The 26,532-nt window shown below is 44.3% G+C and overlaps 1 protein-coding gene across 1 annotated transcript in view; it reads right to left on the bottom strand.

Annotated features, from left to right (window-relative positions):
* Positions 1 to 26,532, bottom strand: part of LOC124779271 (serine/arginine repetitive matrix protein 2) — an 874,478-nt gene that overhangs the window by 54,651 nt on the left and 793,295 nt on the right. The window contains exon 11 of the mRNA XM_047253700.1: positions 23,878 to 24,199. Within this exon, the coding sequence (XP_047109656.1) occupies positions 23,878 to 24,199 (322 nt within the window). The remainder of the gene's footprint in view (positions 1 to 23,877; positions 24,200 to 26,532) is intronic.

The following is a 26,532-nucleotide window of genomic DNA, read 5'->3' as shown; positions in this document are numbered from 1 at the left end:
CAGGGAATTTGCGAATGACGGCGTCCGCAGGAGCTGACATTGAGGCGGGGTTTGTTTTGGAGGGGAAACAGATGCGGCGGCCCACATAGCCGAGTCGCGGCGTGCGCCCCCATATTTGGCTGGACGAAGGCCGGCCGCTGGAGCGCGGCTACAGCTGGAGCTGGAGCCGTGGCTGGTTCCAGGCAGCAGGTTCGCCAGCAGCTGGCAGCTGCACGCACAATGTTGTAGTAAGGAAGCGACTCTCTTACTTGCTCCCTTCTCTAACCAACGAGTTAAAAATTATTGCGCATTTTCCTCGGTGTTCTGCTACGGGAAAACAAAACTCGGTAACGTTTCTAGGTGAAGAGAAATGCACATTCTTTTGACTCAGTACATAGGTGCCACTGTCAGTTGAAGTGGTAACGTTTCTGGGTGAAGAGAAATGCACATTCTTTTGACTCAGTACATAGGTGCCACTGTCAGTTGAAGTAGTTTCTACTCAGATTTGAGCTTAGGGCTGATAAATTCTGCAGCGTGAGTTTAGGGTGTTCCTTGTAACGCGGATACCTCTACCATTTCATAAACGATTCAGACAAGCGAAACGAGACTTCTGACTGCAGATGCTACACATAGGTGTAAGTGTTTTGCAACATGGTTAACAATCGCCACATTTTCATGTATCTACATACAGATGACATTCCCTTTTTAAATTATCTTCTTGCGGAATACAAATGCGTTAGACATTCATTGTTTTATTAGTTTCTTACTGCTGTGTAATTATCACCTCACCTCCCCCCCCCCCTCCAAAAATCTCCTGTACGGAAGTAAGTAAGTTAGGGTGCCAAGTCCCCTCGACGCAGAAGTCATTAGAGACGGAGTACAAGATAGGATGTGGATAAAGATCCGGTTGGAAACAATCCGTGTTCTTCAGAAACGAATTATCGCAAGTTTTGCCTTAGGAAATTTAGGAAAACCACGGAAAATGGTAGGCTGATTATACGGGGCATATAGGGTATAAGTGCAGATATTTCTGTTGGTGAGTCAGGACCTCATACAGAGCAACATTACATCAGTATTTACGTCTTTTGCACACGGCTGATTTCCTTCCCCATAATTGTCCATCCGAGCTTGTGTTCCACATTTAATGTCGTCTCCGATGGGGCATTAAAACCTTAACCTTTCTTTCTTTTCCTTGGTGTCTTCCTCTGATTAAAAATACGTAACTTGACTAATCCTGACGTGTTTCTACCAATGTGCAATGTAGTTCAGTGTCTTTTGTCAACTTTGAGTAAAGTTTAAAACTGATGTACTATAATTCCACACAAGACTGTCTGCATGTGGTGTCTCATTACAGTTATATTTAGCACTGCACAAACAAGAAGGTTTTCATGTTACCTTATTTGAAGAAGTTCTAAGTATAAGAACTATCTACAATTCACTGTTTTCTTGCCTATGTAAAAAGAGCATTACGCTCATCACTCTCCATGTTTTGCGCCGGTGCTGCTGCTCAGCTTCTAAGTATTTGAAAAAAAAAAAAACAACAAACAGGATATGACTACCGATAACATTTTATTTGACTTTCTTTGATCAACCTCGAGTACAGATAGCATAAACATCATCTATTTAGTCACACTGGCTAGCTACGTCGAGTCACCGAATGTGTTACGTGGTGCCAAATAGCGTACATTTTTATAGGCAAACTGGAGCATATAAATGTGTTTTCCTTTACGAATGATGAACATGTTTTTTGTAAAGTCTACAACTTTATGTTTCTATCAGATTGTGCTAATTATATAGACACAATGCTTAATACTTCATGGCATATGATCACAATGGCTCGAACTGGCTTGTCAAAATGATTATGCCGACCAGAAGATGAGAATGCTATAGAAAGTAGTTACTAAATGGACAATCATACTGAAGCGTTAACTCCTAGACAGACTTTCATGCTATTTTCTAAATCGAGGATACGAACTACAGTCTCACATTTCTATAAATCATTTGAAAAATATATCATGGCAGCAGCCATCAAGAATTTTATGGAGCGAGGATGATGGCTCTGGTGAGAAATCAGTCTGGACGTATATTCAAGGTGACGACTGTTTTGAATGCAGTTTACGCAGTGCCAAGAAACTTCGTCATCCGCTCACACGCGCGTGCCACCACTCCCACGAGCGCGGTGTTTTTAAAAGGACATGACCACAAGCGGGAGGGGCGCGGAGACTTCAACGCGTGGTGGGGAAGGAAACCCACGCGCAGCCCGTGACGCGAATACCTCCGCAGTGGGCCGACGCCGCCGGAGTTTGCATTCCGCGCGCGACCACCAAAACGGGCTTCGCGGAAGGTTCGATTGTACAAACAATTTCGTGGTTGCGCTATATTTCTCTGACGTAGGTGTCAAAAGCAATAACTTTCAAATATACTAAGGTCTGGCAAGTGGGCAGCTGCTTTGCCATCAAATATTCTTCGGCATTGGCTGCGTTCGCAGAATGTCATCAGACACTCCACATTACCATATTACGTCACCAAATTCTTTTCCTGCATTCCAAACGTCGTTCGCGGCCGCCGTTTACGGAATGAGTTATGCGGATGCTCGCCGTGTACTTACGTCTTTGCTTGTTATAGACGCAACCGGATACAGGCGCGCATTGTGGTGCTGTGTCGAGAAATACTAGAGTAGAAATATTTTTTCACACAACTTGATTCCATATATTTATTTGCTGTTGTACCCTGAATACACCAGCCCTATCGTTGGCAAACTGATAACCCGCAAGTTACATTCCTGTTAGGGCAATATACGTAAAGAATTCACGCAGGAGGAAAACTTGCAGTCAAGTTCCTTACACGTCCTTCGACAACACTGGTGAAGTTCACTGGTTTATGAGCCTTGGGAAAAAAAAGAAAAAAATTAGTAATAAAACCTACTCCTCCTCACGTTCTATCCAAAGTTGGATATTATCGACTGGAGCATTTCAGTGTCACAAGTGCATTTCTAGACGCATTAAGGAGGAGGTAAGGGTGAAGAGCAAGATGGTAGCCTGGTAACCGATGAATTCAAATTCTGGAGAACCCGATAATAAACCTCTGCAGGGAAACTTACGTTTGGATTTAAAGAGGCGAATGTAGAGAATACCACAGACGTTTCCCTTATTCTTCCCAATTAGTTCAGCTCGTCTACAATGATGGCTGGGTGACAAGTCACAGAGTAACTTTCAATCGCAGCCACTTTTGCAGATTTTCCTAAAAGTACTGTACTGTCAATTGATGCGACGATTTTCGTGTTTGGTGACATAACCTTGACCTCAGGTGAACAAGCACCAATAGAGAAAAGTTTCAAAGAAGAGTGAAGGTCATGCCACATTATTAGTACCACTTCTGTAATTAATGAATATTATCATTGTCATTGTTCTGTAGATAACTTGCATGAAAATGCACTGTTGGTACCTGATAGCGAGAGATTTATATCGTTTGCGAACAATTTTTTGTTTTTGTTTTGACGCTGATGCAGTTAATGGAAAGCAAATAAGCAAATAGCGCTTACAAACGAGTGAGAAAAAAAAGCTGAAGACTTTGTGAGGACTGAGCACTGTACCAGATTCGTCACACTGGCACCTAGACTACGTCAAATTACCTCACTCATTTTAACCAAGAAACACGCCGAAACAACTGAACTAGTTGCATGTTTCAAATGATAACTATTTTGTTGATGAGTAAGGAAAAGAACTTACGACTGATTCTTTCTATCGCAATAGACACAATACGCAAATGCTTAGAAGTATTTGTTTTAATAGGTAAGTTTGAAGTGAGTATCGTTTTACACATCATTATCATTATGATTATCTAGTTCTCAGACTACAATTTTCTAGCAGTGTTCTGTGTCTACTGATCTGTTTTTTAACCCTAGCTTTCCGTTCACTTCACACTATCCACCGAGCGAAGTCACACGGTGTCTAAGACACTGGATTCGGCGTTCAAATCTCCGTTCGGCCATCCAGGTTCAGATTTTCCGTAGTTTTTCTAAATCGCTTGATGCGAATGCTTGGACAGTTCCTTCGAGGACACGAATCCACTATTTCCGTCCCCATTCCTGCCCTATCCGAGGATGTGGCGCGTCACTGAAGACTTCGTCGTCGAAGAGAGTTGGACCCCAAACTACTACTCTCCATCTTCAACATTGTAATACCAACTATCGTTCCAAAGTTTTCTACCTTCTCGTTTTCCTCGCCTTTCCCCTTATTGTTGTGAACTTATTTACTGTATGAAAGAGCGCAACTAAGCAGGACATGGTATTTTCAGAAATTTCAAGAACGACATCATTTCCACCAATCTGGTAGTTTAAATGAGTAAAGTGAACTCTCATTCCCTGTGTGATTGATTGATGATGGGATTCTGAGTGTTCTACCAAGTTATTGTTTCCATTATATGTACAATATTACGACCACCACCACAACCGTCCTCTTCAGGTACTGTGAGTTTTGCTGATGGTATGGTTGGGTCCACGCAGCGAATACATATAACAGCAAATCTCGCAGCACATAAAGAACACGGCTCGGTCGGTTATCGAAATATTGTGGATAAAACGGCAATAACAATTTGCAAAACACCCGGGAGCACGCCATTAACTTAAATGAGTAATAAGCACTACTGGCACTTTTAGATCGTGTATTCATTTCCGAATGCACAAATATATGACACATCACCGTAAGTATATAGTAACAATCACGTGCCGAGCAGTATTACACAGAAAACATTCCTACACAATGTATAGCTGTGTGCCGTATGCGATTTTTGCTATGTACGAGAGGATGTTGTGTTCTCATCCTTTTGTGCACTTGAAAATGAGCACACACTCGAAACGCGCCAGTAGTGCTTAATAAAGTATATCCAAATCTGCATCTGTGCTCTGAAAACCACTGCGAAGTGAATGGCAAAGGGTACGTCCCATTATAGGGGTTTTTTCCGTTCCATTCACATTTGGAGCGCCGGAAAAACGATTGTTTAAATGCTTCCATTCCTGCTGTAATTAATGTAATCTTGCCCTCAAGATCCCTACGGGAGCGACTCGTACGGGTTGTAGTATATTTATAGATTCATCATTTAAAGATGGTTCTTGAAATTTTGGAAGTAGGCGTTCTCGGGATAGTAATTGTCTATCTTCGAGAGTCTACTAGTTCAGTTTCTTCAGCATTTCTGTGACACACTTCCATTGGTCAAACACACCTGTGACCAATCGTGCTGCCCTTCTCTGTATGCGTTCAGTGACCCCTGTTAGTCCTATTTGGTACGTGTGCCAGACACTTGAACAGTATTCAAGGATGGGTTGCACGAGTGATTTGTAAGCAATCTCCTTTGTAGACTGATTGGATTTCCTTAGCATTCTACCAATATATCGAAGTGCCACCTGGTTTACCCAGAACTAATCCTATGCAATCATTCCATCTCATATCCCTACAAAGTGTTACACCTGGTCATTTGTATGAGTGGACCGATTCTGACTCACTGATATTGTAGCCATAGGATTATAAGTTTATGGAAGTGCCACCTGCTTTACCCAGAACTGATCCTATGCGATCATTCCATCTCATATCCCTACAAAGTGTTACACCCGGTCATTTGTATGAGTAGACCGATTCTGACTCACTGATATTATAGCCATAGGATTCTAAGTTTGTCGTTTTCTTCACTTAAATGACAGACTGGTGGAAATGAAGACCCGTTATTTAAATTTATTGAAACTGTGCTCCGCACCTGGAACAAGTCAATGGTTGATAAGAAAATTGTTATTAAATGATTTCAGAGCACTGAAGGTCGAGGTTGTCAGCACCAGTATATAAAAGGCAGTGCTCCTCCTGAAAGTAGACGTAAGGTAACTGTGAGATATGAGACAAGTAAGGCCACAACGAAGGAAGCGCACATCCTAGGCTGAAATCAAGAAAGAGCTTCTTGACAACTACTGAGGCTCTCGTTGAGAATCCACATGCGGCAAGGATCTCGCGATGTCGGTATTTGGGAGAATGGATGGCTCCAAAGGAAGAACTTCCCCCTGGACATTCGGAGAAGTGGTCAATATGGAGGTCTCTCAATAGATTACGATCAAACACAACGAGATGCAAGACCAATCTGCGGACTTGGGGTTTCTCTGTGGACTCAGTTCTTTGCCAGTGTGGCGTTGGGCAGACTAACAGCCATTTCCTTCAGTGTTCCTCATCACCAAACACCTGCACCATGCAAGACCTTATGAGAGCTACACCAAGGGCACTTGAAGTGCCCAATTTTTGGTCTTCTTTTGTGTAAAATTATCTCGACATATATATTTTTTTATTTCTGTACTTTTGATACGCCGGCTGGTGTAGCCGAGCGGTTCTAGGCGCTACAGTCTGGAACCGCGCGACCGCTACGGTTGCATGTTCGACTCCTGCCTCGGACATGGACGCGTCTGATGTCCCTAGGTTAGTTAGATTTAAGTAGTTCTAAGTTCTAGGGGACTGATGACCTCAGCAGTTAAGTCCCATAGTGCTCAGAGCCATTTGGACCCTTTCCGTACTTTTGACACGATAAATAAATAAGTGCAGACAATCAAGATGTTACATCAGCGTTTTTGGCAGGTGTAATGGGAAACGGGAAAGAAACTTTACGTGCACATCGACTAATTGAAATTGTATCACAATTTGTACCGAACGGAGATTGAGTATGTTGGAATGGAACCAGCTTGTGCCGCTGTAGACAGAACGGTGACATCCGTACTGTATGACGGCTGCTGCAGGAAATGGTGTTGTGGAGAGCCCCTGCCGATCCACTCTATCGGCTTTCGCCGGCGCACCCAGGACGGGCCCGTGGACCAGCTAGCTTTCCCCGGCAGTGTGTCTATCAGCCGCTGGTAATTAACGGCAGTCGTGGTTCACGAGCTGGATGTGGCTGCTGCTTTCCACTTGCCCGTCTGGGGGCCAGTGGATGAGCGCCGTTCGTTACACAACAGCCAGCGGGCGAGCTGCTTGGGAAATTATTTGTTTGACAACACAGAGCTCGGATTCAGCGCGGTACAGGGGTGGGCTCTCTGACACACGAGGGCAGTTGGACGCGAAAAATTCAAGTGTATAGCACCGAAAAGTTCTCGGAGAATTATAACATTAGACTGTTGTGCATTACAGGATGATCTACACGTGATCACTGGCTGGTGAAGAAAACAAAACACGAGCAGCTGAAGTAGAGGCACCATTCTACTAGCATGAATCACTCGCCACCGCCCCTTCCCCCTCACGACCTTGCGCTCTGACGACGGTGACGACGCGTCATTGCAAGGTTTCCGCGACACACCGAAAGCGTTGATGATCTCTAAGTACTCCGTCGCAACTGCCATATGGGTCGGATCTAGGTCCAAGTTGGGAGGAACTGTTTGATGATGCGATAGAAGAAGTGGAGGTCGATGTGGAAGACATAGGGGATACAGTAGTAGAATTAGAATATAACAGAGCTTTGGAAGACATGCGATCAAATAAAGCAGAAACCATGGATAACAGTACCATCATTTTCTACATGTGGGTTGAAGGATTGTACCCCGGCTGTTTTTGACAAGTATTCACTTTATTACATCTTAGCTCTCCAGAAGGCTTATGACACTGTACCACACTAGTGACTTGTACAGAGAGTGCGTGCTTACGGAATATCGTCTCAGTTATGTGACTGAATTGGCGATTTCTCGTCAGAAATGTCACAGTCCGTAGTAACTGACGGAAAGTCATCAAGTGATTTCTGGCGTAGCAGCTGAGGAGAGCTCCGCCTACCATCCTCCAAGGAAGCCATGGGTCTGAAGATGGTTATATAAATATAACCGAAACCGGTCACCTATGTTATTGAGACATAAGTGTTGTGATCAAGACTGAACTTTAGTTAAAATATGTTAAATATATGGATGTATCCCTATGAGACGGCCAGTCACGGAACGAACGGTTAAATCTGCTTGTGTCAGAAGTAGATGTGAAGCAGATTCACTGAAAGAACTCTAAGGATGCATATCACCCGTACGAAAGCTCACTCACAGAAGTCAAGTCCCACCTATTGTTTAGTGTATAGTTTGGTCGGTGTGGCATGGTCACAGAAACTCAACAAACTCTAAAGGGAGTCGTTAAAGGAGAACCGTAGCGCATCGCCTTAGTATTCAGCTAAGAACGCATGCTATACGATAGGACGCCGATTCTGAACGTCAATGCATATGCATGGTACGCAAACACAGTGTCATATAACTTACTCCGTCAAAATGCTGTAAAATGAGAAAATCTTGCACTAAAATTGTATGTGTCCTCAGATTTCTCTTGGCAGCGTCAACGCGTCTGTGTACCAATTGCTTTAAATACTTTATCACAATAGTATTTTGCAAATTCTTAAATCGAAGTGCCAAACAAAGGACTGCACGTACTTTTGCGGAACAGCGTTTAAGAGATGGAAATCAATGCCGGCAACATTTTGATTCTACCGTTGTTTACAAGGCGCTCAGGGACACGACACGGCCGCCGAACAGGAAACTTTCTTGTCACGTCATGACTAAGCAAGTACAGGAAATACTCGCTCAGTCAGCCGTGCCACATGCCTTTTTTTCCCTAACTTTGCCTCTGGAGTATCAATAGCAGTGACGAAGTACTGTGGTTAGTGAATCTAATAATAATCAATCGCCTTTCAAATTAACTGTAACCAGTCATTTTTCTTTACGTTTCCACGATGTGCTTTGAGGAATCCCGCCTAGGTGAAAAACATGCACCACCCTTCTACATTCACAGTTTGCAAACCCCTGTGAAATGCATGGCAGAGGGTACTTCCTATCGTACCAAATATTATGGCTTCCTTCCGTTCCAGTCCCGTGCACAGCGCGAAAAGGACGACTCCTTAAATGCCTCTGAGCGCTCTGTAATACCCAGTGCCTTTAGGAATAATATTGCTAGATTCCTCACTCAAACCTTTTTCTTTAAAAACTTTGGAAGCAGCCTTTCGTGGGATAATTGGCGTCTACCTTCAAGTGCCTGTCAGTTCAACAATTGCGCAACATTCACTCACTGCTTAAACAAATCTGTGACCATTAGCGTTGCTCTTTTTTATACGTGTTCAGTATCCCCCGTTAGTACTACTACGATTGGTACGGTTCCCAAAAAATGGTTCAAATGGCTCTGAGCACTAGGGGACTTCTGAGGTCATCAGTCCCCCAGAACTACTTAAACCTAACTAACCTAAGGACATCACACACATCCATGCCCGAGGCAGGATTCGAACCTGTGACCGTAGCGGTCGCGCGGTTCCAGACTGTAGCGCCTAGAGCCGGCCGGAGTGGCCGAGCGGTTCTAGGCGCTACAGTCTGGAACCGCGCGATCGCTACGATCGCAGGTTCGAATCCTGCTTAGGGCATGGATGTGTGCGATGTCCTTAGGTTAGTTAGGTTTAAGTAGTTCTAAGTTCTAGCGGACTGATGACCTCAGCAGTTAAGTCCCATAGTGCTCAGAGCCATTTGAACCATTTTTTGTAGCGCCTAGAACCGCTCAGCCACTCCGGCCGGCTACGGTTCCCACACACTTCACTAATGTTTCATTATAGGGCATAAGTGTGTTTTGAAAGCTGTCTCCTTTTTATCCATAATGAATTTCACTCTGTAGCGGGGAGTACACCGGTCTGAAAGTACCTGGCAGATTAAAACTGCGTGACAAACTGGGCGCTCGAAACTGACGCCGTCGCCTTTCGCGGGCGGGTGATCTAGCGACTGACTGTGAGCTGTGCGCAAGCATGAGTCACGAGGCGGCCTCACAGCCTTACTTCCGCCATTACCTCGTCTCCTACCTTCCAAACTTTACAACGTTCTACTGCATACCTTACAGTACTAGCACTCCTGGAAGAATGGATATTGCGGAGACGTCGCTTACCCACCACCTGGAGGTCGTTCCGAGAATGAATTTCCACTCTGCAGTGGAGCGTACGCAGATTGCCTGGCAGATTACATCTGTGTTTCCGGACGGGGCTACAACCTACGACCTTTGCCTTTCCCGGGCAAGGCATTTGTGAAAACTGTGATTCAGATTGTAATTCACTAATATTATAGTCATATGATACTACTTTTCTGCACCTGAACTGTACAGCTTTACATTAAAAAATGTTCAAATGTGTGTGAAATCTTATGGGACTTAACTGCTAAGGTCATCAGTCCCTAAGCTTACTCACTACTTAACCTAAAGTATCCACCAATGCCCGAGGGAGGACTCTAACCTCCGCCGGGATCAGCCGCGCAGTCCATGACTGCAGCGCTTTAGACCGCTCGGCTTTACATTCCTGAGCATTTAAAGCAAGTTGCCGAATTTTGTCCTATTTTGAAATCTTACCATGTTCTGATTGGATATTTGTGTAGATTTTCTCAAAGAGAATGTCAATATAGATAACTGCATCATATGCAAAGTCGTCTGAGGTTACTGTTAATATTGTCTGTCAGGTCATTAATAAACAACAACAACAACAACAACAAAGGACCGTAACACAAACGCATGAAGTTACTTCCACTTCTGCAATAAAATGGAACACCTACAGCCGTCCTTGCAATGTTATTTATTATATGGCTACGTAATAAATAACATCATAAGGTGCGCTGTAGGTGTTCCATTTCATTACAGAAGTGAACGGCCGAAGTCCCTCAGATCACCAGCCACAAAAGGATTGACATAAAAATACTTCCACTTCTGTCGATGCCTCTCCACCCTACCAAGTAGTCTTCGATCCAATCACAGATTTCGTTTGATCCTCCAAATTACTGTATTTACGTTAATAAACGTTGGTGTGGAACCGAGTCAAATGCTTTCTGGAAGAAATAAATACTGTGTTGACATGACTGCCTTAGTACATAGCTTTCAGGGCTTAGAGGTAGACCACTAGACGCACTGGGTACCTACGGCGTCTCCGCTGTTTTTGTGCTACGTCTAACTAGCTAGGCGTTCGGGTGTCAAGCTGTCAGTCAATACAAAACCTGACACATCAATGAACTATTCCATTCGGGGCGTCGCCAGAAGTGTACTCTCTACGAAGCAGTAGCTGTCTAACTGAGCTCTAGCAATTTTTCTGTTGTCAGTTCTTTGCGTTTTTATTTGGTTTGTGTGGTATGGTATTCAATTCACCAGCGACATTTCGTTTATATATCTACGTATAACGCACTTCGGAAATTTACACTTTACATAAACACACATATATATAAACTGTTTAAACTGTTGTGCCGCGCGGTCTAGGCGTCCTGTCTCGGTTCGCGCGGCTCCCCCCCCCCCCCCCCCCCCACCTCCCTCCCCCGCCCCCTTCGGCGGTTCGTGTGTCCTCCATCGGGCATTGTTGTGTGCGTTGTCCTTAGTGTAAGTTAATCTAAGTTAGATTAAGTAGTGTGTAAGCTTAGGGACCGATGACCTCAGCAGTTTGGTCTCATTACCACAAATTTCCAAATATGAATGGTTCAAATGGCTCTGAGCACAATGGGACCCAACATCTGAGGTCATCGTCCCCTAGAACTTAGATCTACTTAAACCTGACTAACCTAAGGACATCACACACATCCATGTCCGAGGCAGGATTCGAACCTGCGACCGTATCGGTCGCGCGGTTCCAGACCGAAGCGTCTAAAACCGCTCGGCCACACCGGCCGGCTCCAAAAATAAACTGTTACATTTTCAGAAATAATTAAACTAAGTACTTACGTCTGAGTCTTATGTAGAGTCCAATGATGTGAGAGATCTTGTCACTCGTACTTAAGAGGACAGTAAAAGATAATAGTTCGGCTGGCTCAACTCGCTGTATAGTTTTGTACGCTGTGTTCGTGATTTAAATCGGCTTCAGTTCACTGTCGCGACAACACGTTGGGAAATTGTTTCATTAATTTTATAGAGATGACTAGCGTCACATTCATATCCTGTCCACATTCATATTATGGAGTTCTCACTGTGACTGTCAACCCACTGTTTCTTCAGCAGTTCCATCCGAATATGGGTATCAAATATTCTGCCTTGATTCGGGAGGACGACGGTTCAATCCCGTCTCCAACCATCCTGATTTAGGTTTTCGTGATTTCCCTAAATCGTTTCTGGCAAATGCCGGGATGGTTCCTTTGAAAGGGCACGGCCGATTTCCTTCCCAATCCTTCCCTAACCCGAGCTTGCGCTCCGTCTCTAATGACCTCGTTGTCGACGGGACGTTAAACACTACCTACCTACCTATTCTGCCTTGGAATATGCCTAGAGTAATACTTTATGGGCATTTCGTCTAATTTGTTTCCAATGACGCCTGAGTTTTCTTTCATCCACATGAAGTTTACGTCGCTGTCAACTTACCGCCGGCCGCGGTGGTCGTGCGGTTCTAGGCGCTCCAGTCCGGAGACGCGCTGCTGCTACGGTCGCAGTTCGAATCCTGCCTCGGGCATGGATGTGTGTGATGTCCTTAGGTTAGTTAGGTTTAATTAGTTCTAAGTTCTAGGGGACTGATGACCACAGCAGTTGAGTCCCATAGTGCTCAGAGCCATTTGAACCATTTGTCAACTTACCTTGCAGTTGAATCAAACTCAGTATATCTTTTATATAATCAGGAGTGGTCGCATTATGATATGACGTTTCTCACTCGGTAGAGAAATTTTAAAGTGTGTTAAGAAAAAGACTCTTTGAAATTCCTTTTTGCTTCATTGCTAAAGCTTTTCCAATTGCTAGTATTTCAACGATGCAATTGGACGTTAGAATTAGGTATAGCATGAGGCCTGACGCTTCATGATCATTTGTCCAGTGAGGAAATACACAGGCGGTTCGGTGTGGCACCTGTAATTGAGAAGATGAGGAAAAGCCGTCTACGATGGTATGGACACGCGCTTCGAGTAGATCAAGACACAATAGTAAAGTGCTGGTTTTCCTTGTCGATGGTAAAGGACCCATCGGGTGATTGAGTCTACATTGGCCAGACATCCTCGGCATAGGCCTCGAGGTAGCTGGCTTGCATCCTGACCAACAACAAGATTGCGTCAAGTGGAGACAGAGAGCCAAAAGAGCGGATCCTGGTAGACTGCGGGACAAACGCTGAGGAAGAAGCTCAGGTACAGCATACGTCCCCGCAGAGTTTGTTAATGGGCAGTAGAAAGCATAGCCGGTTTCTTCAGCTGCCTGCAGTGTTTGGCTAGCTATACGTGGCGTGTGGAGACCTGGCAGCTAGGTGGTGGTGCACGCAGCAGCCTGTGGTCGTGGTGGTCCAGAAGTGAATCACCGGCGCCCGGCACCAGCTCGCACAGCACTCCGCTCAGCTGAGCGGCCGCTGGCGTCGCCTAATACGGCGTCACGCGCTGACGCCATCGCAGGGAGCGGCCGCTGACAACTTTCCAAGTACACCGCGGCCGCCAGAGGTGCGTCGCTCCTGCTCCGTACCCCTCGCCTGCCTCTGCCAGGCGCCCAGCACCTCGTGCCCTTCCTAAACTAAGCAACTGGAATCACTCAACAGAGGAAAGTCCACTGGAACTGACGGGATACCAATTCGATTCTACACAGAGTACGCGAAAGAACTTGCCCCCCTTCTAACAGCCGTGTACCGCAAGTCTCTAGAGGAACGGAAGGTTCCAAATGATTGGAAAAGAGCACAGGTAGTCCCAGTCTTCAAGAAGGGTCGTCGAGCAGATGCGCAAAACTGTGGACCTGTGTCTCTGACGTCGATCTGTTGTAGAACTTTAGAACATGTTTTTTGCTCGAGTATCATGTCGTTTTTGGAAACCCAGAATCTACTATGTAGGAATCAACACGGATTCCGGAAATAGCGATCGTGTGAGACCCAACTCGCTTTATTTGTTCATGAGACTCAGAAAATATTAGATACAGGCTCCCAGGTAGATGCTATTTTTCTTGACTTCCGGAATGCGTTCGATACAGTTCCGCACTGTCGCCTGATAAACAAAGTAAGAGCCTACGGAATATCAGACCAGCTGTGTGGCTGGATTGAAGAGTTTTTAGCAAACAGAACACAGCATGTTGTTATCAATGGAGAGACGTCTACAGACGTTAAAGTAACCTCTGGCGTGTTATGGGGCCATTGCTTTTCACAATATATGTAAATGACCTACTAGATAGTGTCGGAAGTCCCATGCGGCTTTTCGCGGATGATGCTGTAGTATACAGAGAAGTTGCAGCATTAGAAAACTGTAGCGAAATGCAGGAAGGTCTGCAGCGGATAGGCACTTGGTGCAGGGAGTGGCAACTGACCCTTAACATAGACAAATGTAATATATTGCGAATACATAGAAAGAAGGATCCTTTATTGTATGATTATATGATAGCGGAACAAACACTGGTAGCAGTTACTTCTGTAAAATATCTGGGAGTATGCGTGCGGAACGATTTGAAGTGGAACGATCATATAAAATTAATTGTTGGTAAAGCGGGTACCAGGTTGAGATTCATTGGGAGAGTCCTTAGAAAATGTAGTCCATCAACAAAGGAGGTGGCTTACAAAACACTCGTTCGACCTATACTTGAGTATTGCTCATCAGTGTGGGATCCGTACCAGATCGGGTTGACGGAGGAGATAGAGAAGATCCAAAGAAGAGCGGCGCGTTTCGTCACAGGGTTATTTGGTAACCGTGATAGCGTTACGGAGATGTTTAGCAAACTCAAGTGGCAGACTCTGCAAGAGAGGCGCTCTGCATCGCGGTGTAGCTTGCTGTCCAGGTTTCGAGAGGGTGCGTTTCTGGATGAGGTATCGAATATACTGCTTCCTCCTACTTATACCTCCCGAGGAGATCACGAATGTAAAATTACAGAGATTAGAACGCGCACGGAAGCTTTCAGACAGTCGTTCTTCCCGCGAACCATACGCGACTGGAACAGGAAAGGGAGGTAATGACAGTGGCACGTAAAGTGCCCTCCGCCACACACCGTTGGGTGGCTTGCGGAGTATAAATGTAGATGTAGATGTAGATGTACCCGCACATGTTCAGCGCTCACGGTGTGCATAAGTGTACAGAAAGTTACATACAAAAAGTATCGTATGTACGTGTACATTCGAAAGATCGCCACTGGGTTCATATTGGCCTATAGTGACGAACAGGCCAATATGAACCCAGTGGTGATCTTTCGAACGTACACGTACATACGATACTTTTTGTACGTGTGCGCTTGTGCACACCGTGAGCCTATAGTGTATGGAGTGTAGCCATGTATGGAAGTGAAACGTGGACGATAAATAGTTTGAAATGTGTTGCTACAGAAGAATGCTGAAGATTACATGGGTAGATCACATAACTAATGAGGAGGTATTGAATAGAACTGGAGAGAAGAGGAGTTTGTGGCACAACTTGACTAGAAGAAGGGATCGGTTGGTAGGACATGTTCTGAGGTATCAAGGGATCACCAATTTAGTACTGGAAGGCAGCGTGGAGGGTAAAAATCGTAGAGGGAGACCAAGAGATGAATACGCTGAGCAGATTCAGAAGGATGCAGGCTGCAGTAGGTACTGGGAGATGAAGAAGCTTGCACAGGATAGAGTCTCAGGACTGAAGGCCACAACAACAACAACAGTGACGGATAAAGCTCATTGTTCAAATAATATGCGAAGGGTAGCCACAATCACCTCGAACACACATTTTAATAGTCACATCGAAAAAATATAGCAGCACAATTTTTTGTTCAGCTTAAATTTATCCATATTGTATAGATTTTTTGGGGGAGTACGACTGTATTAAAGTACTTATAGCCGGCCGGAGTGGCCGAGCGGTTTAAAAAAGTATCTTTGTTATAACTGGGAAAGAATATGGGAAAATATTCACTGCCGGAAGCTGCCAACGTATGTCAGATCGACCTGGTACTTTGCTGTAAACAGGAAAATTACGACGAACTTCAATCTATTCGATTTATGTAATATACCAGATACCTAAGAGCATAGATTGTTGTAAAAGACATATGGCTCTACATAAGACAAAAGATAGCGAGCGTCAGCAGAACTACGCCCAACGCCGTAACGCCTGCTGAATTTTTAAACCCTGACAGTATACGTTACCCTAAAACAAAACGAAACGCAATCAACTGGTTGAAAGGTCAAACGATGCATTACATCCTAACAAAAGAATCAAGCAATAGGGAGGACTTCTGGGTATACCTTACAACTGAGCATCGCAAGTTGATGTGTACTAAAAAATACATAGCAAATTACGCAAATTTTTAACTAAAACAGTACTGCAACCAATAGAAGTACGTAATTTACACTATCCACCAAGCATGTCGTATATTAGACGAATGCTTTGTGGTACAAGGTTGTACTTCACGTAGCAAAAAAAAAAAAAAAAAAAAAAATGGTTCAAATGGCTCTGAGCACTATGGGACTTAACATCTATGGTCATCAGTCCCCTAGAACTTAGAACTACTTAAACCTAACTAACCTAAGGACAGCACACAACACCCAGTCATCACGAGGCAGAGAAAATCCCTGACCCCGCCGGGAATCGAACCCGGGAACCCGGGCGTGGGAAGCGAGAACGCTACCGCACGACCACGAGCTGCGGACTCTTCACGTAGCAGGAGGAGGATTTCCAACAGCAAGTAATCAGAGAAGATCATCAATATAGACCAGTTAAGCCTATATGTATATATTACTTTGTTTTGTGGGAAGCATACGACACAATGATGAAACTGGTATATACCCTTTATTTAGATTCCTTCTTTTCTTCCTTCTTTGCCCAGGAAGACATATTTATGTTATTTATGTGTAAAATCAAACAGCAGAAGCCTACTTTAATTCATAACCTTTCTGAAGAAGAGAATTTCACTTATCAGCAGTAATGAGTTTCCTTCTTCCCGTTTTTCCACGCACGGAGAAAGAAAGTTAGGCTACGTTTCCATAACAATTATGTGAATGCCTTCTCAATGGAATTTACATTTATTTTTATTCAAGTCATGTTGCAAACAAAGGCAGCAGAAGGGGCATACTTAGTTTGTCGGTCAGAAGGAGCGCGTTTCGACATCATCAAGTTACATTCTCTCTTTAAAGGCGGAGAAGCCGGGCCGAGAAGGCAACACTTGGCGGGCGTAAAGGACGGGCTGAAGGTGAGGAAGGAGGCTCGAATAAATAAATAAAAGCGGTTCTAGGCGCTAGGCTGTAACCGCGCGACCGCTACGGTCGCAGGTTCGATTCCTGCCTCGGGCATGGATGTATGTGATGTCCTTAGGTTAGTTAGGTTTAAGTAGTTCTAAGTTCTAGGGGACTGATGACCTCAGATGTTAAGTCGCATAGTAATAAAAAATAGTTATAAACTAATTTTTTAGCTTCCGTCACAATAATTTACCAGTACTGGGTGCTTCAAACTGAATATAGGGTTTTAAGGCATTATTACATTCAGCTTACAATTATAAGTAATACATTAAATGAAACAAAAACTCAGACAGTTTTTTTGTACACCCGTGCGCATGTGCATGCACTGCTTCGTGTGTGCGGGACGATAAACAGTGAGTGAAGAACATGCTGGACGAGTGGAGAGCCTTCCACGCCTCATACCAAGCAGTCAATTCGGAAGGCTAGTCGTGAATTAGCAATTCCAGTGACGTCTGTGTCGAGAGTTTCTAAGGAGACGCTTACAACTATGTCCTTCTCGTTTGCAATTGTTGCAAACTCTGAAGTCTACAGGCTACGGTTTACTTGCCAACTATGCAAACGAAATGTCGCTGCATGATGATGAAGATTTTCTGGATCGTGCCGCCTTCAGTTATGAATCGGTATTTCAGCGAAGTGGAAATGTCTACACGCATTATGTGCGCATCTGGGGATCAGAAAATCCCCACGAGATGGCACAGATGCAACGAGACTCCCTAAACTGAATCCTAGGAGAAAGATGAAGTACCTGCAAGTGGCGTTTCTTATCTTGATGCATCCATCAACTGGAAGAAGCTGAACCGTAGAACTTTGCCGCCTCACTGGCATAACTCAGTACGCAGTTGGTTGAAGGACGTTGTACCACATCGCTGGCTTGACCCCAAGGGGCCTGATGGCAGAGCTCATTTCGCATGGCCTCCACGTTCCCCGACCTGACGCCATACGATTTTTACCTTTCGAGGTTCATCTATGATCATGTGCATGTACCTCCGCTATCAACTGATCTACTCGACTTTAGAAACGTAATTGGAGCAGTTGTTGCAACAATTACTCCAGACGCACTGATCAAGATTTGAGAAGAACTCGCCTACCGACTCGATATGTGCCGTGTGACGAATGGTACTCACTTTGAACACTTAAGAAAAACTATTTCAGTTAACTTTCGGTTAATGTATTGTTTATAATTGTAAAAATGGTTCAAATGGCTCTGAGCACTATGGGACTTAACTGATGAGGTCGTCAGTCCCCTAGACTTAGAACTACTTAAACCTAACTAACCTAAGGACATCACACACATCCATGCCCGAGGCAGGATTTGAATCTGCGACCGTAGCGGTCGCGCTGTTCCTGACTGTAGCGACTAGAACTGCTCGGCCCTTGTGGTTGTAAGTTGAATGTGATAAATGCTACAAAGTCTTAAAACCCGTGCATTCATTTTTATACATGCGGTATTTATCGGCACGACGCATCTCATCAGGGGCTTTACAGTTACATGCGTATTAATTTTTAGTTATAGATACCTTTGATGTGCGATGAGATCTATTTGCTGGTTGTGTCAGTAAGCTTGTGTACGGAAATGTGCCCATTTTTGCGGAATGTATGCTTATCTGGTACACAGAGCCCAGGAAGAAACAACACCATCAATTCACACATCATATACAGTTGTTTACATAAATTTGGCATGTAAGCATAAAGAAATCTATAGTAAAAATTAATTTCCATGTAACTGTAAAGCACCCGACGATGACAGCATGCTGTCGAAACGCGTGGTGCCAGTATTTGTTGCTAAATAAAAGTGACTGACACAGACAAACTGTTTTATGTATTTTTCTTTGAAGTTACGTGCCTACAGTTGTAGTATACATGAAAATTCCCAAGCCATAATACCACAGCTTGGCGCTAGAAGGACAGAAACGACATTACGCAGCCCACTGAAAAAGTGAGGCCTTAATTTGCTTTAAACGTCTGGAGCCAGTCACAATGTTTAAGAACAGAGCTAACAGCACGAAGCGAACACGTGGATGGCGATTGGAGGACAGGTTTCCTGGGAGAGTTCTGAGAGAGTGCAGTATATCTTAGGGAATCTAGTGTTTAAGAGACGTTATGAAGCGGTGCCTTATGGAATATATGAAAAATTCAGTTGTGTTTCTTGTGATCTTAATATGTAAGTATAACCTTACGAAAAATGCACCCAAACCTGTACGTAAATAAGACACCGACTGGCTAAATGGTACAAAGTAGCCTCTGCCAAGCACTGTGCATTGGGTTGTGGAGTATATGTAGGCTTTACACAAAAATACACTGGCAGATTGTTCTAAATTTAACTTTAAATAATGGCTCTGGAAATAACTGGCATAACAACCCTCGAAAGAAATCTGTCCTGCATAGCTACACAGTTCTAATTTCGCTGGATATCCTGGCTTACGGACTTGTAGCAATTCTTATCACTGACAGTACATGTGTTTGACCTCATCGACATAGATTTGTCATCTGAAATCCTTTGGCACATTATTTAGAAATGTCGAAGAATAATTGTTGAATGTCAGCTGCGAACATCCTACGCATGATTTGATGAATCATGACTTTATGGTTCAAATGGCTCCGAGCACTATGGGACTTAACATCTATGGTCATCAGTCCCCTAGAACTTAGAACTACTTAAACCTAACTAACCTAAGGACATCACACAACACCCAGTCATCACGAGGCAGAGAAAATCCCTGACCCCGCCGGGAATCGAACCCGGGAACCCGGGCGTGGGAAGCGAGAACGCTACCGCACGACCACGAGCTGCGGACAATCATGACTTTATACTGACGTTTCGTGCTTGCTGCCACTCGTCGTTCACTGTAGTCGACGGTATTTCAACTGGTTCCGTGTCAGTCATTTTCAGGTAAGCCATCGAAGACTGAATACTTCTCCCGGCCCACAATGTATTAGCGCACGATGCGTATTCCGCGTTTGCAATTAAGATAATGGTAGCAGACGGACCACATTACGCTGTGGGCATCGCCCTCGGTGGTGGAACTGCGGAAGTGAACTGCTAAGCCTGTGTTCTTCGTCTGGAACAAATCGTGGAAATGGCGGGGAGCCACGTATTATCCAACTGATAGCCGCAATCAAGATCATTAGATTTTCCGCCATGCACATTTCCCCTGGTTGTTTAATGATGGAGTCCCAAAATGACAATACTGTCACCAAAATCACAGGTGTTCAGTGGTGCGTTCCTCACGGTGCGTGGGCTGGCTCTATCAAAACCATATTGTGTAGATTCCGACCCTTCTTTGAATATTCAACTCATCGGGAAAATTTTAAAATTCAGAAACATCACTGTGTCAACGAACTTCCTAGAAATATCATTGAGGAGTGTTCTCTTCTAATTACTGCTACCGCTGAATGTATACAATGGAATACCAACTAGCACACACGAAGTTAATGGGTTGTTCTACATCTACATAAACACTCCGCAAGACACTATTCGCTGCATGGCGTGGAGTACCTTGGACCGATGCTAGTCATTCCATTTCTCGTTCCTCACTAAAATGGAGCGAGAGTAAAAACATCTATGTGCTTCCGTTCAAGCACTAATTTCTCTTCCCTTTGCGATCCTTAGGCGAGATGTCTCTTGGTGGCACTAGGGTCGTTGTGTAGTCTGTCACAGATGCCCGTTCTCTAAATTTTCTGAAGAATGTTTCTAGAAGAGAGCGTCTTCTTCCCTCCAGGGGTTCTCAGTTGATTTAACTTTAATAACACTTGCGTGCTGATCGAACCTACCGGTCACAAACCTAGCAGTAAGCCTCTGTACCACATCAAATCTTCCTTTAACACGATCCGTTTGGGATCCCAAACATTCGAGGAGAAGCCAAGAATGGCTCCCAGAAGTGTTCTGTTCGCGGTCCCTCTTATAGATGAGCAACACTTTCCTAGAGTTCTCCCAATAAATCGAAGTCGATTCGCCTTCCTTGCAACAAAGTTCTATATTTTCGTTTCATGTCGCTTTGCAAAATTAAGTCCAGATATTTAATCGAAGTGTCTATGTCAAGCAGCACGCCATTGTTACCGTATTCGAACGTTGCAGGATTATTTTTCCTACTCGTCTGCATTGACTTATGTTTTTTTCCATACTTAGAGCAAGTTGGTCGATGGAGAAACTGGCATATTTCGAAATTAGGAACGCTCTCTCTAAGTTTAGAATCTGTTTACTAGATAATACTCTCTGTAGAGTATGCAGAATTACAGTCTCTGCACCTATGCAACAATCACTACCTATTACCTTATATAACGACCTTACAAAAGTATGGTAAATATTTTTTTGTTACAGCTAGAAACTAAACTGAATAACAACAGTGTACAATGACAACAAAAGGAAAAAAAAATACAACCTGGATCAACTTTAGATTGTGAAAATGATGTACAATAGTTGCCCCTGTAAGTCAAAGACGGAAATTCACGGTAAATTTGCTTTTATTACTAGTACGTTCAAAAAATGGTTCAGATGGCTCTGAGCACTATGGGACTTAACATCTGTGGTCATCAGTCCCCTAGAACTTAGAACTACTTAAACCTAACTAACCTAAGGACATCACACACATCCATGCCCGAGGCAGGATTTGAACCTGCGACCGTAGCAGTCAACCAGTACGTCTCAGGTTCCTTACGATAAATGTAGATATCGGGCCAAACTAGTCATTCATTACATGACAGAAATACGTCATTTTCAGAAAGCTTGTATGTGCTTCTGCTTAATACTTGCGAATCACGAGAGATGGACGAACAACTTGTAACAATAGCGGCGAAGTTCAGTGTCCATTCTCCGCGGTCGACAGATACAAGCAAAGCTGTATTCGCAAGAGTAACGCTGCCCAACACTGATCCAGTAATACTGTAGGTCGGGAGGGCAGTTTCTCTTCTAAAAGGGCTCAACCAAATGAAAGATACATGTCATTGCATTCACAAACGAGGACCTGTTCAGCCACCCAATGAAGATAAATTAATAGGAATAGCTGTCTGCACTGACAAACAAGTCATTAAAGAGCACAAGAAATCGAAAAATGAGTATGAGTTAGCTGTACGTTCAGGCTGCATCAGACGCAAAAGTTGCAATAGGTGACGCGATTCGAAGCATACCGCAAAAGACAAGTTTCATTAAAAGCACTGCAGCAGTTCACTACAAGATGTTACAGCGCCTACAGGCCGACGATAGGTAGCCAAAGAATTTTTGAAGCTCGGCAGCGCAGAATAGTCTGAAGGCACCATATAAGATAGAGATATTAATCTCATTTCGCTAAATGCTGGTATACGTCTGCTTTGAAGAGTAACTAGACAAATAAATAACGGGTGACTTCCGCTTTTCGATTTGGCCGTCACTTAGCAGACTTTCCTCATCTGGTCTCACGACTAGTAGGTGATCTTCGGGAACTAAATCCCAGGAGGTTCGCTTCACTAGTTAGCAACGCTAACAATAGGACTATTGGTAGTAGATTGACTAAAAGTAAACTACAACCGGAATCGAATACTTAGCTGCAAAGGAAAACTGCACAACGTTTGAAATTCTTCTTTCTTTAAATTATTTGCCAGACGACTGGACTAGAAAACAGGAAACATGATGCACCTTCCATCTAAATCACTAAAATTTACGGCATAGTAATTTGGTTGCATTCGGTTCTGTTATTACCTGCAATCTGTCTATAAAGAAACGTGTCAGGAAAGGAATTATCGCAAAGTAAAGAGACATTTGGCATGTACGAATACCTCAGAGGAAATCAATCTGTCGGACTCCTTCTTTCGTCCTTTCTAACTTAGAATAAAATTTTAACATTAACGTTGTTAATTGGCAGAGACCACTATCTTCAATATTCAATAATGACAGTATTCGCCCGCCGCCCCCGTAGCTACGTGGCAAGCGCGACGGACTGTCAATCTTAACGGCCCGGGTTCGATTCCCGGCTGGGTCGGCGATTTTTTTTTTCCGCTCAGGGACTGGGTGTCGTGTTGTCCTATTCATCATCATTTCATCCCCATCGACGCGCAAGTCGCCGAAGTGGCGTCAAATCGAACGACTTGCACCGGGCGAGCGGTCTACCCGACGGGAGGCCCTCATCACAAGACATTATTAATAATGACAGTGTTTTAAATTGTTTTACATGGCATCTGCATTATTCAAAAGGACGTAATGCAGCTTCCGTTTTATTTTTCTATTCTTGGTCTGTATTACGCAAAAAGGCAGTTTAACTTCATTGAAATATATTTCGCCAGTGCTGTGACATCGTTGTTTCCCATTTGTCCTATTTTAGTTTATTAAGCACGTTGAAAGAGAGAAAATGTACTGGCGTTTAGTAATGGCGTATTATTGTGTCTTTTTTTCTTTGCCCCGACCTTCTGACGTTGAAGTCCTATACTTGCACAGATTTTTCCTTATGTAGTGTTTCAGCGTTAAGTTCACTGTTGTTGTGTGTCTTATTACGTTGTCGGCTGTTCTTAACCTGAGTCCAGTAATATTCAAGTTGTACCTGTCATTATGCACGTGTGAGTCATGAGCAATACCACGAAATAGGGTGGCAGTACTGGAGAGAAAAAACAACGAATATTGTCTCCAGTAGGCCTTTATTTCATCTTACCCGACGAGGTCTGTTCACATCAGATACTGCAACCTGTGAACGACATTGAGAATAACTGAGGACGACTGGGGGCTGAGAAACATGTGGTGCTAATGAGCAGGTATTTGCGAGTGAAGGCCCCCGCTCTACAAGGCCAGTTACAAAGGCATGCAAATGTTGAGTGTGGGGCGAGGCTTACCTCGCGGGGTCGTCTTCTTCGTCGTGGCGGCGATGCCCGTTGACCTGGCGGTGCTTCCTGCGCGCGGGCACCACGCCGTCGTACTCGCGCTCGCGGCCGTAGATGCTGCCGCCGAAGGGGTCCTCGCCCAGGTAGAACCTGCGCTGGTGCTGCATCATGTTGCCGCTGCCGCTGCTGGAGCGCGACTGAGCCGACCGCGAGGCCCGCGGCGGCGCGGAGGGCCTGGCTCCCCCCTCCCAGCCGTCCGCGTCCACCGCGCATGCGCCGCCCACGCCGGCGCGCGCCGCTGCCGCCGCCCTGCTCCCAGGAATGCTGCCGGAGCCTGAAGTGGCACAAAAAGTGCGCAAAACAGGAAAGATTACTGCGCGTTCTTGGCCGCACGCGCTGAGGTGCTGAACTTCTTGGGCTCTACATTGCTGCTCAAATCTCAAGTGAGATACTGAATATGGGCCCACCTGTTATGCGAACAAGTTTTCTCATTTAAACTACACGTTTGAGCACCCTTGTGCCATCCTCTGATGATGGTCGAAGTAGAGAGGATATAAAATGTAGACTGGCAATGGCAAGGAAAGCGTTTCTGAAGAAGAGAAATTTGTTAACGTCGAGTATAGATTTAAGTGTCAGGAAGTCGTTTCTGAATGTATTTGTATGGAGTGTAGCCATGTATGGAAGTGAAACATGGACGATAACTAGTTTGGACAAGAAGAGAATAGAAACTTTCGAAATGTGGTGCTACAGAAAAATGCTGAAGATAAGGTGGGTAGATCACGTAACTAATGAGGAGGTATTGAATAGGATTGGGGAGAAGAGAAGTTTGTGGCACAACTTGACTAGAAGAAGGGATCGGTTGGTAGGACATGTTTTGAGGCATCAAGGGATCACAAATTTAGCATTGGAGGGCAGCGTGGAGGGTAAAAATCGTAGAGGGAGACCAAGAGAATAATACACTAAGCAGATTCAGAAGGATGTAGGTTTCAGTAGGTACTGGGAGATGAAGAAGCTTGCACAGGATGGAGTAGCATGGAGAGCTGCATCAAACCAGTCTCAGGACTGAAGACCACAACAACAACATGTGCCATCCTCAGTGACTATTCTTTATTAATTATAACAAAAGCAGACAAAGGCATTTATTAGTGATCATGAGTGAAAAGCTACCCACCGACCAAACACTAGATGTTCTGAAGGACAACATCACCAAGACAACCAGTAGCCCAACAGCAAAGTACCAGAGTCACATTCAACAATCACTGAAAAGCGTTAAATACATTCACAAAAGGTCAGATAAAAGAATGACACAGAAAAATGCAAACATACCCACACTTAACTCCTTATCGAAGGTGCTGGCTGTGAGCACTATGGGACTTAACTACTGAGGTCATCAGTCCCCCAGAACTTAGAACTACTTAAACCTAACTAACCTAAGGACATCACATACATCCATGCCCGAGGCAGGATTCGAACCTGCGACCGTAGCGGTCGCGCGGTTCCAGACTGTAGCGCCTAGAACCGCTCGGCCACCCCGGCCGGCTCGAAGGTGCACAAACAAAATATTGCAGTAAGATCAGTCGTCAGTTCCAGAAATGGTCCATCCTATCATCTATCTCGAAACCTGGCAGAGAATCCAAAGAGATTCTGGTCGTATGTGGAGTACCGGGTGATCAAAAAGTCAGTATAAATTTGAAAACTTAATAAACCACGGAATAATGTAGATAGAGAGGTAACAATTGACACACATGCTTGGAATGACATGGAGTTTTACTAGAACAAAAAAAAAGACACCCCATATTGCTAGACGCGTGGAAGATCTCTTGAGCGCGTCGTTTGGTGATGATCGTGTGCTCAGCCGCCACTTTCGTCATGCTTGGCCTCCCAGGTCCCCATATCTCAGTCCGTGCGATTATTGGCTTTGCGGTTACCTGAAGTCGCAAGTGTATCGTGATCGACCAACATCTGAAAGACAACATCCGACGCCAATGCCTCACCATAACTCCGGACATGCTTTACAGTGCTGTTCACAACATTATTCCTCGACTACAGCTATTGTTGGGGAATGATGGTGGACATATTGAGCATTTCCTGTAAAGAACATCATCTTTGCTTTGTCTTACTTTGTTATGCTAATTATTGCTATTCTGATCAGATGAAGCGCCATCTGTCGGACATTTTTTGAACGTTTGTATTGTTTTGGTTCTAATAAAACCCCAAGTCATTCCAAGCATGCGTGTCAATTTGTACCTCTCTATCTACATTATTCCGTGATTTATTCAGTTTTCAAATTTATACTGACTTTTTGATCAACCGGTATGTTAGCGGCAAGAAACAATCAATGCTTTCTCTGTGCGATAGCACTGGAGGTACTATCGAAGACTGTGCTGCCAAAGCAGAGTTACTAAACACAGCCTTCCGAAATGCCTTCACAAAAGACGAAGTAAATATTCCAAAATTCGAATCGAGAACAGCTGCCAACATGAGTAACGTAGAAGTAAATATCCTCAGAGTAGTGAAGCAACTTAAATCACTTAATAAAAGCAAGTCTTCTGGTCCAGACTGTATACCAATTAGGTTCCTTCCGGAGAATGCTGATGCATTAGCTCCATACTTGAGAATCATATACAACCGTTCGCTCGACGAAAGATCCGTGCACAATGTCTGGAA

The sequence above is a fragment of the Schistocerca piceifrons genome, chromosome 1 (assembly GCF_021461385.2).
Source record: "Schistocerca piceifrons isolate TAMUIC-IGC-003096 chromosome 1, iqSchPice1.1, whole genome shotgun sequence".
Lineage (NCBI taxonomy): Eukaryota > Metazoa > Arthropoda > Insecta > Orthoptera > Acrididae > Schistocerca > Schistocerca piceifrons.
This window is presented reverse-complemented; position numbering and strand designations above follow the sequence as displayed.